The following is a 17,828-nucleotide window of genomic DNA, read 5'->3' on the forward strand; positions in this document are numbered from 1 at the left end:
ATAACTGAGTGCAGCCTCTGCCCCCAACAAATGCCCACCTCTCAATGATATAACTGAGTGCAGCCTCTGCCCCCAAACAAATGCCCACCTCTCAAGACTGTTCTCCTTTCCCTGGCAGGGTTCAGGAGTTGCATGGTGGGCTGTCCTAGTCAAAAGACAATAGTTCTTAAGTAAAAGCCCCCATAATCCACCCTCTCTCAGAGGCAATTCCTCTATGCTTATGCCCCTACTATTGCAATGTGCCGACTAAACCTCTCTTAGAAAGGGGGAGGGGAAGAGTGGGAGGGAGGGAAGGAGAGAAAATGGGAGCCAGTGAGTCTTCTTTTCCAGTGGACTGGTTTCTTATAAAGGGTCAGGGTTGGAGTTATGCTAAATCTTCTTTAGTGGATAGGAAATACCAAGAAATAGATCAGACAAAAAGCTACTACATGCCCCCAAACAAACGAATTTATTTTTTCCCTTACAAAACACTGCAGTTAGAAGCTTCTGAGGAATGAGAAATGTTACAGAAGCAAAATAATATACAGTATTTTTTAAAGGGGGGCAGGGGTTGTAACTGGCCTGTAAGAATCCTAAGAGGCAAGTTATCATGGTTAAAAAAAAAAATCTAGAAAACACCAGAATAACAGTTTGTGTCCTACAATAAAAAAGGGCATTGGGCCAAGTAAATAGTGCATAAAATGTATAGTATCCAAGTGTTTACATATACAATGTAGTCTTATCATGTAAGTGTTAAAATCAGTTCAATGAAGTATTTGGTCTACTTAAGGAAGGGTAAATAAAGGGTAACTCATGTTAAAAAAAAGAAATACTTTTAGCAAAATCATTAAGGATTGAAAAATTCTACACTAATTTAAATCTTTCAACCTGAAAATTATCCAAAATTATATACAACTAAAATTTGCACTATAAGAAAAATATTTGCTTAATCCATTAAACAAACCAGTTTAACTGTACAACAGGGTATTATAAGTGGCTTTAAAGAAAGGAAGAAAAGATTCTTCTTAATGAAGGTTATGTGAACCAAATAAGATGTAAAATGAAAAGCCAAGAGTATATAACAAATGTGCAGAGGATGAAACAAAGTTCTAAGCATTTGCCCTAAGCAAGCATGAAGGTGAAACTAGTTCCCAGGGCCACCTTCCTAGTCCTTTTGTGTGTGATTAGATTTAAAGAGGAGAGGAACAGCTGGGAAATGCAGCCAAGTAGATAAGAAACGTGTTAATTTTTACATAGCTATTTTTGCTTTAAAATCAGGTATATGTTTGGATTTCTAAAACTTAAATGACCTGTTCAAGTCTCATCATGGTATTAGTCTTGCAAAAGACCATCTTTCTGACAAACTGCAATCTAGGAAAAAAATTAGCATTTGAGCCTCATGCTTTGAAATTAAAAGTAAGGATTGCTTAATACCATGCTATGTAGCCACAGAAGCTACAGTTACAAGCAAGCTTTGTCTCCCAGAGAGGTAAAGGCCTAACCAGAACAGGAAGAAGTAAAAGTAACTGGCTTTGGATTCGAATTCTATGTTTGACATTCTGTTTTGTAACTCTCTATTAGCCAAGCCCTTAAATATAGCCACAGACAGGTACCTACATCTATGTACAACCATGCTTAATTTGTTGGCCTTCCACATAAACGATCAAAGAGGAAGGACATAGAAAAGCATTGCTAATCTGATAGCAAATAACCACGTAAGACAACCTTTAATGGCCCTGAATAAGCAGCATATTCAGGCTTATAAGGGCTTGCTTTCTTCCCTTCTTTTATTTCTTTCAACTCAGATCAGCTCCCAATAACTTCTTGATTCGAGCAGCAATGGGTTATGACAAGCAACATAGGGAAGCTGACCAAGAGCTGATCCACTGACCCTACTGCTGCTCAAGATTCACTGCTGCTTTATTTTGGATTCCATGAGATCTTGTGGTAGCCAATAAATTCCTTTTTGATCAAGTCAGTCAAAGTCAGTTTCATTTTGTTTTTTGTTTTTTAAATACCTTACCTAAGACTACAGTTCTTAAAGACATTCTACAGTACACACATTCTTTTACTTCTCAACTCTTGGAAGAAATCAATGATAAACAAAGTGCTGCTCTGCCTTTTATATATGCGGCTTGACTTGACTTGCATTTGTATTTAGCTAGCAGGCCTAGAACAAGCACGCTTCATACAAGAGGAAATTAAAACATGTTTTACTAAGATGCTCGTTGTCATACAAGGGAGTAGACTTGATATTCAAATTGCCCCATGATGGAGCCCACAGTGTTCAGCCCTATTCTGTACCAGCACAGAAAATATTTACTGTCCTGCTACTTTCTAAAAGGGCATGAGGAGACTGCAATTCTCCCCTAAGCAGTATAGCACTGTAGCAACAAGATCTGAGATTTACACTTCTCTTTGCCAGAGATATTATAATCGCCCCTTCAGAGATACTCTGCCTCCAGTTTACTCTGCTTCATGAATTTCTCTTGCATGATATGTATTAGTATACAAGTTCAGGTTAAAAAAATACAACAGGCTTTGTATTTGGTAAATGGTGTAAAGGACGGAAAGGAGTTCCCATCCCCCAACCCCCAGCCCCCTACCCATGTCCCCGCTGTGGTGCTAGGTGTAGAACCCAGGGTCTCAGGCCTGCTAAGCAAGTGCACTGCCACTGAGGAAACATACCCAGGAACAGAATGTGTAAATGCAGAAAGTGAGATTTATATCCATTTTACACTTATGACGCACTGCTCTCAATTTACTTTGCGGTATTTCTAAATCAGAAATGAAACTTCCTCTCTGAAGTATCCTAAGATTGTTTTCTCTACAGAATTCCAAATAAAACTATTAATAACTATTTAGAATGGAACTTGTATCAAGTTGTGCTAAGAAACTTACTTGTATTTCTTAATCATTAGCCCTAGAAGAAATGGGTTTACTACAAGAGGAAATTAAAACATGTTTACTAACCTGCTCAGTCCTAGATAAAAGTACCAACTAAAGGGCGTGGGCCCGAAAACCAAACTACCTCACAATAAACAAGAAACAAACAAACAAAAACATTTCTGTACCAACACAGAAATATTAATCATAACCACACACAGTTTACTTACCCAGGAAGACAGCTGGCTCAACAACAGGGCAAAGAAAAAAATAGTATGTCTTACCACAACTGATTTTAAGATTTAGGATAAGTATGCAATAATCAATTCAATATTATACTAACAAAAAAATTTTAAAAACACAAAATAAGAGGACAAATAAAGTCCATTAAGCAAGAAAAAGGGCTCCAAGAAAATGCTCCAAGTCAATGAAGTAACCTTTACAAATCGCTGTACTCAATTAGCAAACTGGACAAAATCTGTCTGCAATGAAAGGCTCCTACAGTCACTGCACAGGACTCTTTTGCTGCACTCTGTGTGAAAACAAAAAGGTGGTGAATAATAAAACTAAACAGAAAAACTTAGACTCATTACACTTAATTCAGAATAGGTCAAAACATCTTAGAAATCAAAAAACATTTTTTAAAAAGAAAAAAGTAGTCTTTATGATAATTAAAATGAGTAGCCAACCAAAAGATATCACTGGATGTGACGTTAGAAAAGACAATGTTAGACGTCAGAAACATTTCTAAGTGCTGCCATATGTCCAAATACATAAAAAATGGCTATAAAGCATTACAAACTGCAGAAAATTCTATAAAGAACAAAATGCCCAAATGGTAACTAGCCATAGCCATCAGCAGTCCTCAAGGGGGAACAAGTTCACTTGGGAGACCGTTCCATATTCACTCCCAGCAACCAAATCACAGACCACAGCAAATGTTGAAGAGAAAGCAGCTGAACTACAAGGTCAAAATTGGCAGGGCCACTGGCTGACAGTTCTTTATAAAGAGAAATATACATCCACCCTTTGGTAACTGAATTCTTCCAGGTATTCATTAGAAACAAAGATGTACATAAAGTTCATGAAACAATTATAGCAGCCTCTTCTGTAAACACTGAAAGAAACTCCACTCAAAACCACAGACGATTTAAATAAATATGAGAATAAGCAAACATACCACAGATCAACGGACTATTAGTAAGCAAAGAATGAAAACCTAGGTAGTAACATAGACGCAAAACAAAGCCTTAATGACAAAGAAAGAAAACAATTGGATAGAAACACTCTATTTGAAGTATTAGATATTCTTAAGCTTATTTTGAAGGTAACTTACATAGTGTATCACTTCTCGTCTGCATATTTTACATCATATAAATTATACTTCAAAAACCTTTTGCACATGTGCATGCAATATACACATTTGCATGTGTGCACATGGACACTGAAAGTTGACATTGGGTGCTGCTTTCTTCAATCCCTCTCTACTGTATTTAATGAGGCAGAGTGAGCTTACTGACTCAGTCTAGCTAGCCAGTTTGCCTCAGGGATCCTGTTTCTCTTATTTCTATCTCCCACTTCTATCAGCCCCACCCCTACCTCCACACAAAACACAAACAAAACAAGAAAAGCAAACCAAATCAAAAAAGCCACTTTCCTATAACACAATACTGTGTTGGAATGTATGGACTTAATATTTCCCTAAGGAAGCATTAAATCCACAATTAATTATGTCCTTTGGTAATGATGCGCTGACAGGGAACAGTCCATAAAAGAAAGGGTGAGTGTGCCTACAGGATGTCATCTGAGAGTAAGTATGCATGGGTGTCTTTTATTTCGTAATTCATGTGAAACAACGCCTGTTAAGGTCTGAACAAAAATATAAGCACTACTTACTTCTGCATAAGATCCACAGGTTGTCACTGCTTTGATGTTGACTTTACTCAGCAATCTGCCCAGTAAAAGGCAGACAAATGAGACTTCAAATGTTTATGTAGTCTCAATGCAAACAGAAGTGAAATGACTTTTAGCAAACGTTATTTAAATTAAGCAAAGTTCCTGCATGTCAGCATTAATCGGGTGTCATGGTGTGCTGTGATGCATTCTTTCTATACTCAGTCTTGAAATCCAGAGCATACTTCTTCATATTGAGCATCTCAGTTTGTACCAACCTTTCAACTGTCTAAAGCTGCATGGTTTGTGGCTATCAGGCACTATATAGCCATCAATCACAACAGTAAATCTTTAATGATGGACATTGTCTCTAGTGAGAAAGAAGTAATTTTAAAATAAGTCACCTGACTGCTGTCAGAGCCTTTCCAGAACCTCCCAGCTGTGCATTGCATAACTGTCTGGATTACTTTAAGCTGTTTCCTAGCACTCTGTGAAGAAGCTTGTTTTTAGAAAGGAACAGGTTGGGCTGAGAGAGCTTATGGAACACTACCAAAACCAGGATAAAATGCTACACGAACACGAGTCCTCTGGTAAGAATGTACATGAGTACATGCATGAAGCTACTGCTATGGCCACATATTCCAATAGTGAATTCCTAACCGCCAAACTCAATTGACACTAGCCAGGTGCTTAGTATGAGCACAGCTTTGGGCCACAATAAAATTACAGTCAGAATACAATTAACCAAAGTGAGAAAAAGCCTCAGAAACTTCTCTGCATCTTTCTTTTTAAAAAAGGAAAAACATAGTTATTATTAGTTTCAAAAGTTAAGGGCTCACTAAATGTGCTTCAATTTGAAGTACACATTGGAGATGAGTTCACTGAAGAATGTTCTCTCATTCTAGGATAAAGACAAGAATTACAATGAACTGTCTTCAGAAATCAAGCAAACATTCAGAATCATAAAGTAATTAAAATGTTAGGAAAAAACTTCTCAACTTAGAATTCTGTATCCAGCAAACTGTTTATCAAAGGTAGTTTTTCAAATAGAAATTAAGGAAATTTGCTACCACTAAGTTTGACTTATGAGAAATGCCAAAAGTTCTTCAGAATAGGAAAATAATTAAGACCACTATAATCATTAATTTTGGTTGTCAACTTGCTGGGGTTTAGAATCTCCACAAAGGGCTGCCTAGCTAGCTGAATGGGTCAAAGGCTCCAGCTGCCAAGCTTGAGGACCTCAATTCCAACCCTGGGACTCATGGTACAAAGCGTAAAGCGACTCCCACAAACTGTCCTCTGACCTCCACACCCACTGTGGCACACTCAGGACCTTTGGAAGAGCAGTCAGCGCTCTTACCCACTGACCCATCTCTCCAGCCCTGGACTATATCCGTAATGGAGTGAGCCTAAATAAATCTTTCCTTATGGAAATCGCTTATAATCACAGACACAAGAAAAGGAACGAACATTAAGATATAAAGACTTTGGGTCTGGGCAAGAGCTTGTTTGAGTATCTACATTAATACCACTACATGTTAAGACTTGTAAATTATTTTCAATAACGTGACTTTTATTTTTAAAAAAGAAAATGAACCAAGTCAGAAAAATATTCAAATATATACAAGAATGCTAAATGGAAAATGCAATATATTATTTTTAATTGATATAACAAAAGAAAATAATATGATTAGTAAAAGAAACATATTCAATGGCGACAGCTTTTAAACTATGATTATAGCTTTTTTAAAAAAAAATTTTATTAGATATTTTCTTTATATACATTTCAAATTTCAAATGCTATCCCAAAAGTTCCCTATACCCTCCTCCTCCTGCCCTGCTCCCCTACCCACCCACTCCCCGCTTCTTGGCCCTGGCATTCCCCTGTACTGGGGCATATAAAGTTTGCAATACTTTGCAATACTGGGGCCTCTCTTTCCAGTGAACCCAAATCTTCTCCAAGAGTAGTAAATACTCTTAACTGATAAGTCAGCTTTCTGCCCCTATATTCACTTTTTAAAAATAACAGTACAGGCATCAATTTTGCTACTATAAGAATACCTAGAAGATGCAAATTAAGCACAAGAAAACAACAGGACCAGAATAGAAGTCAATAAAATAGAAAATAAAACAGTAGTATCAATCTACTAAACTAAAATCAATGAAACTAGAAGCCAATTGTTTCAAAAGATAATAATAGTGATCAATCTTTTACTTAGAATGACTGGATGATAGACATATAATGGTGAAGAGTCAGTGTCTTTAAAATAATGTAGCAAAGGATGAGGGGAGATACAGAGCAATCAAGATGGGCTGTCTGTCTGTAGATAGCCATGGTACCTGTTAATCAGTTACTTTAGTCTGCTTTTCATCCATTTAAGACTCCAAATTAAAAAAAAATACTCTTAAAAGGCATGGGATAGATATATCTGTTTTTCATACAACTGCTTTTAGAATGCAGATATACATAGAGATATGTAGATATGCATAAAAAAGGATGGGAGTCAAGCCACTGAGAAGAAAGATCTTCATGAGGAGCCTAATCCGCACAGGGGAAGAGCAGGAAGAATGCTGTTAACTCTAGGCAGTGCAGTGTCTGTATACACACATGCACGCTTAAGTATTATTTAAACAAGTATATCTGAGCGATATTTTTGTACTTAAAGAAATGTGTAGTGCCTAAGAAAATAACAAAACTGCAAAGGAAATCTGAATTTTAATTATCAATTTGGCACAATCTACGATCACCTGACAAGAGAGTCTAACTGAAGGGTTGTCTAGATTGGGCTGGCCTGTGGACATGTCTGGGTTTGGGTCCTGAATTAAGATAGAGAAAGCAATCTGGGCAGTTAGTATGCATGCATTAATTTCTTTCTGATCTTGATTGTAGATTTAATGTGACTAACTCTTAAATATCTGCTGACTTTAATCTAACTTGTGAGCCAAAGTAACTTCTTTCTTCCTAAGTTGCTTTTTGTCAGTCTTCTCCTTCACCACAGCAACAGGTAACAAAGCTAACAAGAAGTTTCAGTGTATCAATTCTTTGTAATTAACCTAAAATCCAATGCTACTGTAAATCAAACAACTGTTTTCTAGTGAAAGAGCACACTCTTTTCTACTAAGAATACTTAGTACTAGGTACTAAGTACAACCAAAATAATGTAACAGGAAACACTAAAGTGTACTAAAAGCCTGACTCTCATCAAGCTATATCATCATTGTAAAGCTATACTCACTGAAGACAGACAAGTAGCAAGCAAATGAAAGAAACAGAAGAGAATATAGAACTAGCTTTAAGTTCACCTGAAAACCCAAAAGTTTGAATTACCATTTTCAAAAGGTGAAACAAAATTAGTAAATATATTAAATAAAAAATATTGATATAACAAGGCAAGTCATCCAAGGCCCTAGATAGATCTGCGTCTTGCTTCAACAGTGTTTCTACAGAACAGACATGGGGGACTCCCTACTTTTAAACTTTCAGCTGCCTTCCACTCTCTCCAGCAGCACCTTCTTGCCAGCCCCAGAACCAGTCCCCATCATAGGTGAAGTTATCTCCCACACTGTGCATCACTGATGATCAGAGGTGGAGGCTACAGTAACTGCTGGTTCTTCTGTACCTTCAGGAAACCTACAGCGGCCTCTCTGGGCTACCATCTCTTCCTAAACTCCTGAGAAAGAGAGCTTCAGGGTTGTCAATACAAGATGCAAAACAGCTGGTGGCCGGGCTGCTGAGGACGTACAGAAGCCTTCTTAGACTGAATGGGGGTAGAGCTAGGGCGCTGGAGAACCTGAACCAGGGCTTTCTGGATCTTCTTGCCCTGGGTTCTGACCTGAGGGTCTCTCATTTCTACAACTTCTGTAAGGGCCACTTCCAGGATGAGGAGGTAAAGCTTAAGAAGATGGGATTGGCTAGGCCCCAGCTGTCCCTGGGGAAGTTTAAGTACTACCAGAAGTCCTGGAAGCCTACCAGAGGCCCCTGTGCTCTATAGCAGTCAGCTGACATCTGAGTCTCTCCTACCACTAAACAACTCTGTAAGTGCTCTAGAGCCCCTCACCTCCCAAACCTTGAATCAAATGAAAATAAAGCTTTTGAAACAGAGGGGGAAAAAAGATATAAGATTACAGTAACACCCACAGGAAAATTTAGTATTCAGTGACCATTAGCATAAAGATAATTTTAGCAAAAGGTAAACCACAAATTACCCAAATACTATGATATGAACTACTTACTATTCAATACCAATCAACAGTTCTTCCAAATTACTAAGAGGAAATAAATGGCCTAAGAAGACTATGCGTGCTCAACAGATATGAAAGCTGTTCAGTTTCACTAAACCTACAAAACAAACAGTGAGATTCTTTCACCTACAGTACGACATCTTGAAAATGCTGGCCAGTGATGAAAAAGCAGTTTGTAACAATTGTGTGGAGGACAGGACTGATTAGGCAGTTATCTGCCCACATGGTAATGCTTGTGTCCTAGCTTTAGTTCTTACAATTTATTCTATATAAATACTGGAAAGGGCACATTTGAATGTTTATCATATTACAAAAACTTTCCTTTGAAAGTCAAAAAACATACTGATATCAAGCTGAATTGTGTCCTCTTGAAAGTTACATTGAAATACTAACCCTCACACTTGTGAAGGCAATCCTATTTGGGAAGGCGGGTGTTTAAGTCATTAAGGCTGGCCCTAACGCAGTATGACTGGTGTTCTTGTAAGTGGAGAAGACAGAATGAGTACAACATGCCATGTTATTTGTAAAGGCAGACTGGATGGAGTCAAGGAACCTTAAGGATTGCTAGCAGCTACTAGAAGTTGGAAGACGGGTAGGAGATAGATTCACGGTCCGTTTCTCCAGAAGGAACAAACTCTGCTGCTGATCTGAGATTTCAATCTAAAACAATGAGAGAATACACTGGTCTATAAACTACCTGGTTTTATGGTACCTGGTTAAATATAGCATCTATTATATTAATAGAGACCAATAAATTACATATAACTATACCTTCATACAATGTAATAGAATGGCATTAAATGAAAGAATAAAAGAATAAAATAGGTATAAATGGACAAGGAAACATACCTCTAGCATAAAAAAAAGATCTGTGTAATATATAAAATACTCTGTTTTTATTTTTTGGTAAATTAAGCATCTCGCTAGTCCTTCAACTGCTTATGGAAAACACTTGTGATCATTAACCTTCCTTGTCCCTTCACTGGGTTTGGAATGACTTAGGAGAGATTCTGGGAGTGCCTGTGAGGGCATTTTCAGACAGCCTTAATGGAAGAAGGCAAAACCATTCTAAATGGGCAGTAACAACCATGGGAGAGGGGGTCATGAACTGAATAAACATCACAAAAGGAGAAAGTGAGGCTACAAGTAACCTCTGGGCAGCCTATGTTCACTCCCTCTGCCTCACTGGCATGCTAGCACAGCTCTGACACTGCCAAGCTCCGTGATGAGCCACACCCTCACACTGTGAGCCAAAATAAACGTTTTGTTTTGCAAGTTGCTTTTGTCAGGCATTTTGTCACAGCAGCCGGAAAAGTAGTATGTCACCCTGCTCCAGTGCTGGTCAAGTCACACAAGGACTACACTGTTCCCCTTGGTAACCTTGAGACCTTTCAATATTCAATCATCAACAGTATGTAAAGATTTGATTTTTTTTTACTTTTAAAATTTGGAACTACAGGTCTGGTATTTTGTCTGTAAATAATCCCAGCTTTTTCAAACCTAAGATGAATGTTTAACTTTGTAAATAAAGAAAGACTTTGATACTGTTCCCGAGCATACAGCTTTGTGATAACCCCAACACATTATCATGCGTTCCTGGACTTCCTTACCATGTCCCCTTTGTTTCAATCTAGCAAATCTTTCATTAGCATTTCTTTTACAGATGTGATTCCTTTAGCAAGTCTAAACAAATTACTACTACAAAGGAACCCTAAAGTCTAGAATACTGAAATGGTAATGAGAATTAAACTATAAACTTACTACATATTTTTCACTTGACTCTATTTCTAAAGGGAGTTTTCCTATTTCTGGCCAACCTGAAAACTCAGAACCTTCCTTATGTTAGGCCAGTTATCACTGTATCACACATTTATACAGAAAATTAAAAAGTGAGGTTAGAGTGCTATTTATTTTTTTACTACCATTTATTACCATTAAAATGATGGAATCATCCCCTAGTTCTGTAAGTTATTGATAGTGATGCAATAAACAAGATTTATTCTTGTTATGCACCATTTATGAATACAGTTGAAGATACCAAACAGCTTCTATTTAATAACTAATACCAGTTAAATAATTACTATTTTAGGTTATTTGTAAACCAGTAAAAAGTTATATTTACAAATAACAGTGCATACCTTATAAAGGTAAATAAGAATGCACTGACTTGTGTTGCTTCCAGAATCTTTATAGTAAAAATAATACTAGGTTGTTAAATATGGGAAGAAAGATGTGACTTTTAGAGCTACAAAATATTATGTAACAAAGCTCAACTTCATCTACTCTTTTAAAATTATTTTTTCTACCTAAAATTGAAAAAGCAAGCACCATGCTTCCATTAAAATCATTTATTTAAAAATCTGTGGAATATGGACAGAAAAAAAAAAAACAAATGAGATATTATCAACATGTGTTTCATTTGAATCTTACTCTTCCCAGGTTTTATAACTTGAAATATACCATGCTTTACACCCTAACTGTTAGGCTGTCACGGTTACACATCTGCAATCCCTAACTCTGGAGTTAGTGGCACAAGATTAGGAATTAAAGTTCAGTCACACCTATATCCTAAGTTTGAGACTAGTCTGCGCTATATTTATTGACCTTGTCTCAATAAATACATACATATTCTGTTTCTGAACATACAATACTGACTACATGATAGAAGCTGTTCAGCAGCACCATGGGCACGGGATGCCACTCCTCTCTTCAGGACGTCAGCCAACGTTTTCTGACACAGGTAATAATGAAGGTCCTAGGTGTTCTGTATTATTCCAGTAGACTTCATTTTATTTCTCCACTCAACAAGTCTGTATTAATTGTAAGTAGTATTTTAAAGCTAAAGGATAACTTTTGGAATGCTGTATTTTAAATAAAATATCCAACACTGTCCATAACAGAGGAACAAATTAGTGGCAGAACAAGGGGGCAGGGACCGGCTTAAGAAGAACAAGTATGAACCTCCTTAAAGAGGTCTATTGAAAGGCTCTTCTTTATAGACTTCATACTTAACTGACTTAAAACAAAATTGCTACAACTGATCTAAATTTTTTTTCCATCAATGGGAAATGTAAAGGAACACTAATTTCAGTAACAACTCTCTTCCCATGCTTCTACAAATCCCTAAAGTACTTCATAGGTGGCACCCATTCTAACTATGAAATTCTTTAAAACCTCTCAGTAAGACCGATAGATGTAGATGTGACGGTTGGGAAATGTGTCCACTCTACACAACAAAGTAGGCTCCAATCTTCCCTTCTCTGTCATACTTTGGTCCTTACCTTCTTCCTACCACAGAGGAGGGCACTTTTCATGGTTGTATATTCCAAATCCAGTGAACTTTAGCTTTCTTTCCTCATTGCTCAAAGAGAAAGGCATATCCTACTTTATTCTACCACCCTTGCCTTAATTAATGCAGGCCATCATCAAGAAGATATTAGCTTAGCAGGGGAATGAAACCACTTTGCTTAATGAAGAAACTGAACTCCAGGTAATAGTATCTGTCAAGAATATGAAGTTTTTTACAATTTGATCAAGCAGTGAGAAATGCTGACTAGGCTCCTAAGTCTGAATCAAATGACCAATTATAATTATTCAATCAAGAAGTATGTGGCCGGGCGTGGTGGCACACGCCTTTAATCTCAGCACTTGGGAGGCAGAGGCAGGCGGATTTCTGAGTTCAAGGCCAGCCTGGTCTACAGAGCGAGTTCCAGGACAACACAGAGAAACCCTGTCTAGAAAAACCAAAATAAAAAAAGTATGTGATGTGAAAATTATAGAAAAATACCAAGATTTTAGGTCCATCTCCTAGAACTGCATACAAAGTGAGGAAACACAATTTAACTAATGAAGATGAGCAATAAAAACAGGGCTAAGGAAGTAAAAGAAATTAAGGCAAAACTCTTACTGATTAAGAAAAGACACTAATAGTGTCTTAACAATCACTAATAGTTAAAAACAAAACAAGGAAATAAACCAAACAAACAGGTGAGTATAGCAGGGAAAAGTCGGCCAATCCTCACCAGTTTCAAACCATTCAGAAAGGGGGCTGGACCCAAGTGGCCACAGGTTTTACTTTCCCCGCTCCTTACTGGGAACTACAGATATTAAACTCCACATGGAGGAATGAAGAAGGGTGAATGTACACGTGCCTTGCACAAGTTAGCTATTACTCTACCTGAAAGTCAGCAGTACTTTAAAATAAGATAAGTGAATCTTGCTCTTTAAGTTTATGAGACTATACTTCCAGGTAATGATACCATTAGAACTATTAACTCCATGCAAGTTATTCACATATTCACTTATTACATTTGACTTTAAATGAAATCCTAATTTCCATAAAGTCTATTTATTGAAACTATACCATAGCAACAGATTTCTAAGAGTCATTTCTTCCATAAAATGAATTATTTCCAGAAAATGAGAAATGTATGTGCCTACATACTTCTCTGCTCTCCTTTAATATCCGCCTTTACTGCAGTTCCCTTGCCTCACCCTCTACATCTAAGTGGGACTTAATCATTCTAAGAGTCTTTTGACTTCTCTACCTATAAACTGCTTTAGTTCAGGCTCATTATTACTTTACAGGGGCATCTACAAACACTTTCGGGATGTCCTGTGTCATACCTCTCACAATCCATAGTTCATTTCTACACTGCCTTCACCTTACCCAAGTATACTGTCAAAGTGAGCCCTGACCTATATGTGGCTCACCACTAACAATGCTTCCTCAACTGTACCTGTCTCTTAGTTATGGAATGTACCTTGACATCTTAATACAAAGAACTGCTGAAGTCAAAGAACTTGTTTTAACTTTAACTCACAAAACTCAAACTCGAGCAAAAGAAAGCCTATGATTGTCAATGTGACATCCAATGTTTCCAATGGGTCAATTCTAGAATTACCCACAGAAATAAACTTCTACTCTCAAATTGTAGTATATATTCAAATCTTCCCACTAACCTGGATTAAAAAAAAAATAATCAAGCTCTACCTCAGACCTAGGAAACCTAATTATCAAGGAATAGAACCTACCCACACATGTCTAATATTTCTACAGTGATTCCAATATATACATGAACGTGGAAATACAGGCAGAATCCCTGTTCCCTAACAAACTCTTATTTTCCAAGTCCTTTCTTGTCATTTATCAACCTACTTAGCACCTGTTAATCTTGCTCAGATGTTGCCCATTCTATCAAACTTTCCCTTTACTCTCCCATCACTCAATAGTTCTCCATCCGTTTCTAACAAGTTTTCAGAGATTTATATATACTCCCTACCAGCACGACCACTGCATGAGACAGCATTCTAACTTTACAGGTAGAAAAAGCAAAGACAGAGCAGGAAAGTAAAGAGGCTTGTTCAAATTGACCGGGAGCTTAAACCCACACTGCCTGACTAGACTACAAAGCTATCTTGTCGGTCTTGTAAAGGACTGACTGACTGACTCATCAGTTTACGTGTTGTTTCCCTCTTCAAACACCAAGTTCCCTGAGGGCAAGCATCAATCTTGATTTTTGACCTCATCATCCAATTACCCAATGCACGTTTGTTCGATGAAAGAAGGGATGAAGAACTTACTTAAAATCTGGCACCATATAATGGTTTCATTTCTTAACTTTGTAGATAGAGCTCTCAATGTATCTGCTTATTATATTTGGTCTGACCTGTAAATTTACTGCTTGATTTATGAGAATGCATTTATTTCACTATTGCTTTAAACTACAAACAAACAAACAAAACAAAAAGCAAAAAAAGACATTGAGCAAAGCCTATAAGGATTATTCCATAACAGCAATTTTACATTGCTCTCTATTAAGCCAAAGGCTTCATATTTTACAGTAATTTTCACAAGAGAAAGCAACAACAATGCGGTTTTAAGTTACTGCAATTCAAAAGGTAAAGTTGATTAATAATATATAATGTAAAGAAATTGAGCACTGACTACTTGTAACCATTTCAGTAACCCACTTATGCTTACAGTGAGCCGTGCTATCTTTGTCTATAGAAATATACTCCCACATCTGTCATTTCCTTGAAACCCTGGGTAAACACTACAGTAAGCTCTGAGCAACGCATACACTAGAACACAAATGAATGTCTGCCATGCCTGAAGTTCATGGGCCTGGTATGTGAACACCGTGAGCTACTTAATGTTTGATAGACTGTAGACTAAAGGTACTAGACCAGCAAAGCTGACCTCTACCCTGCTCGCAGGCAGCTCATATTAAACTAAAACTAAAAATAAAAAAAAGGTTTCCCTAAGCTGAAAATTATGCAAAAATTAATGCTGCTTTAAGAAATTTACATTTTATTTCTATTAATTTTATGTAAAAAATGAAGTAGTTATTCCTTTAACACCCCTTTGAGAGACAAATCAATAAGGGGAACAAAATCCTCACCAAACAACATGATGTAGTGGAAAGTACAAAGTAACTGGGCATATAGTTCCAGTTACATTCCTAAATTACTATGTGACTTGGGGCCAAGAGCTCCATTTTCTCATTTGTTTAAAGAACTATAGAGGACGGACTCGGTTCATCTTTAAAGTAAGTTTTCTCCCAAACTCTTTTTCTTCTTTTTTTGAACCACTGTTTTCTACTTTAGTCAGTGAACGCAGTGTTCTTTAAAGTTTAAATTTTAGAACAAGAAATACATCTTAAGTCCGATGGAATGATTTGGTTTCCCAAAGTCGATATGAACAGTCAGCTCATGAAGTTAACAATTAATCTGTAACTTTCCACAAACTGTCTCCTCTTAACTTCTTCAGGAGGTGTAGTCTGACTCTGACATCTCCAACATTGCTCAGGGAGGATATGAAATGGTTCTGCTCGGCTGAAACTTCTCCGGGTGTTTCCTGGGTTCCAGAGACACACGCTCTGCGAGAGCTAGCAAACACGGCAGAAAGGGAGCCGGCTAGCATTCCAACAATCCCCCTTTCAACTCAGTCACCTCAGGAAGATCAAGATAAGGCCTTCACCCAGAGAACCTCCCCACCCCCAGAAGGCCTGCAGCCAATGTAATGAATGCTTCCGTCAACAACACCCATTCCCCTTCCCACAGAACTGCTTGCTCCCAATCCGCCATCTGGGGTTGGAATGGGCCTCCTCACAGCACCAAACTCAGAACCACTTTTGATCCCAAAGGCCGTGAGCTATTAGAAACTGTCGCTTCCCTACGCATGGCTTTGGAGAGAACAGCTCCCCACACCCCACCCCACAACGCAAGGGAGGAAAAGAAAAACTCACAGTGGGGCGGAGAGCAGAAACTAGGCCTAGTTTCTGCTGGAGAAATAAACCCCGTTTTTTTTTTTTTTTGTTTGTTTGTTGTTTTGCAATTGGGAGCAGGCGCATTTCCTGTCCTTGCTCTGATCCTAAGTGTCCATGAACCTGCACTGCACTTTATCCTCTCCCGGAATCCTAAGGCGGACCGAAAATCCGATTCGCTTCTTTCCCCATCTATTCACTCCAAAAACCTCTAGCATTGTTAAGGAAGATAACCCAGATCCAGAAGTGGAAAGTGAAGCAAGGGGCAATGCTGGGATCCTGTCCTGAGATCTTAAGTTGCTGATGCACGAAGAAAATCCCCTTGTGGTCTAGAGTAAAGTTTGAACCTGCAGCAAGGGCACGGACCCAGCCCGGCCCGGCCGACCTGGGCTACTGGGCAGGCCTACGGAGGTGACACTCCCTTGTTCTCCAGCAGCTGGGGGAGGTGGCTCCCGGCCGGGCAGGCCTGCACCCGGGGAGCAGGGTGAGGGGAGCCCCAGGGCCCGGGAGGCTGGAGGCCTGGCCCGCAGCAGCAGCACCCTAGCCGTGCCGAGCCCGCCCCCCTTCTCCCTCCTACCCTTGAGTCCCCCCCACCCCTCCAGCCCGAACCCGCCAGGAGACGTTGGGGATGGCGACGGGGGGGGGGGGGGGGGGGGTCTCGGCTACTGACCACACATTTCTTGCCGAGGAAGGAGAAGAGAGACTCGTTCTCTTGCGGGGTGAGCAGCAGGGAGCCCACGTTGGTGACCCTCCGCGGGGGCTGCTGGCCCGAGCTCATGGTGTCGCCGCTGGGGTGGAGCGTCCAGGGTCGTCACTTCTGGCGGCGGGCGAGCACTCGGGTCCCACTCTGGGTGACAGGGGCGCGAGCCAGCGGTCACAGCCGCAGCATCCCGTCGTCGCTCCTCCGGCGCGCGGAGGCCGAGGGAAGGAGCTGACGGCAGGCGCCCTCGGGCCGCGCGCCGACAGGGAAGCTCCGGGCTCCCGCCCTGCTCCGCTCGGGCTGGATGGTCGTTGTCCTAGCACTCCGGCGGCTGCGCTAAACTCCCTACTCCTCCAGTCCTCTGGCGGCGGCGGCGGCAGCGGCGGCGGCGGCGGCGGCGGCGGCGGCAGCCGCACAATCCAACATGGCAGCGGGGGCGGGCGAGACCACGGGACGCGGGACGCGGGGGAGAGCGCCGGAAACTCGGCAAGGCGGGACACCCCCTCGGTTGCTGCGTGCCAGGGCGTGTCCTACCCAGGCCCCGCCCCTTCCGGAAGCGGCAAGGCTCATCCCGGTTGAGGCCTTGTTGCAAGCTAGTCGCCCCCACCAATGACCACCGCGCGCGTGCGCAGACTCAGAGCGAGGCAGGGCTGGCGGGTCTCCTACGCTGCGGAGCCGGACGCCCCCTTGCAGCAGCGCCCACCTTTGCGGAGCGTCCGGTCCGCGTAGCCAGTGTTTGTTAGGCATCGAAGCGAGAAACTCAGGCCGCCTGTCAGGGAGGTCTAGATTAGCTGGAGAGAAAGGTCGGCCGGCGTGGTTTTGGTCAGAGCCGCAGGTGCCTCGGGTTTCTAGATCTTAGT

The 17,828-nt window shown here is 40.0% G+C and overlaps 1 protein-coding gene across 2 annotated transcripts in view; it reads right to left on the minus strand.

Annotated features, from left to right (window-relative positions):
• The window catches only part of Wasl (WASP like actin nucleation promoting factor), a 51,697-nt gene extending 34,269 nt beyond the window's left edge, over window positions 1-17,428 (minus strand). Inside the window, exon 1 of one of the 2 annotated variants that reach the window (XM_021164665.2) lies at window positions 16,939-17,416. In XM_021164665.2, coding sequence (XP_021020324.1) covers window positions 16,939-17,046 — 108 coding nt within the window. In that variant the 5' untranslated portion in view covers window positions 17,047-17,416. Of the gene's footprint in view, window positions 1-16,938 lie in introns of both variants that reach the window. The other variant, XM_029478386.1, reaches the window with a different exon arrangement.
• Between the last annotated feature and the right edge of the window lie 400 nt (window positions 17,429-17,828).

The sequence above is a fragment of the Mus caroli genome, chromosome 6, assembly GCF_900094665.2.
Source record: "Mus caroli chromosome 6, CAROLI_EIJ_v1.1, whole genome shotgun sequence".
In the NCBI taxonomy this organism is placed as follows: Eukaryota; Metazoa; Chordata; class Mammalia; order Rodentia; family Muridae; genus Mus; species Mus caroli.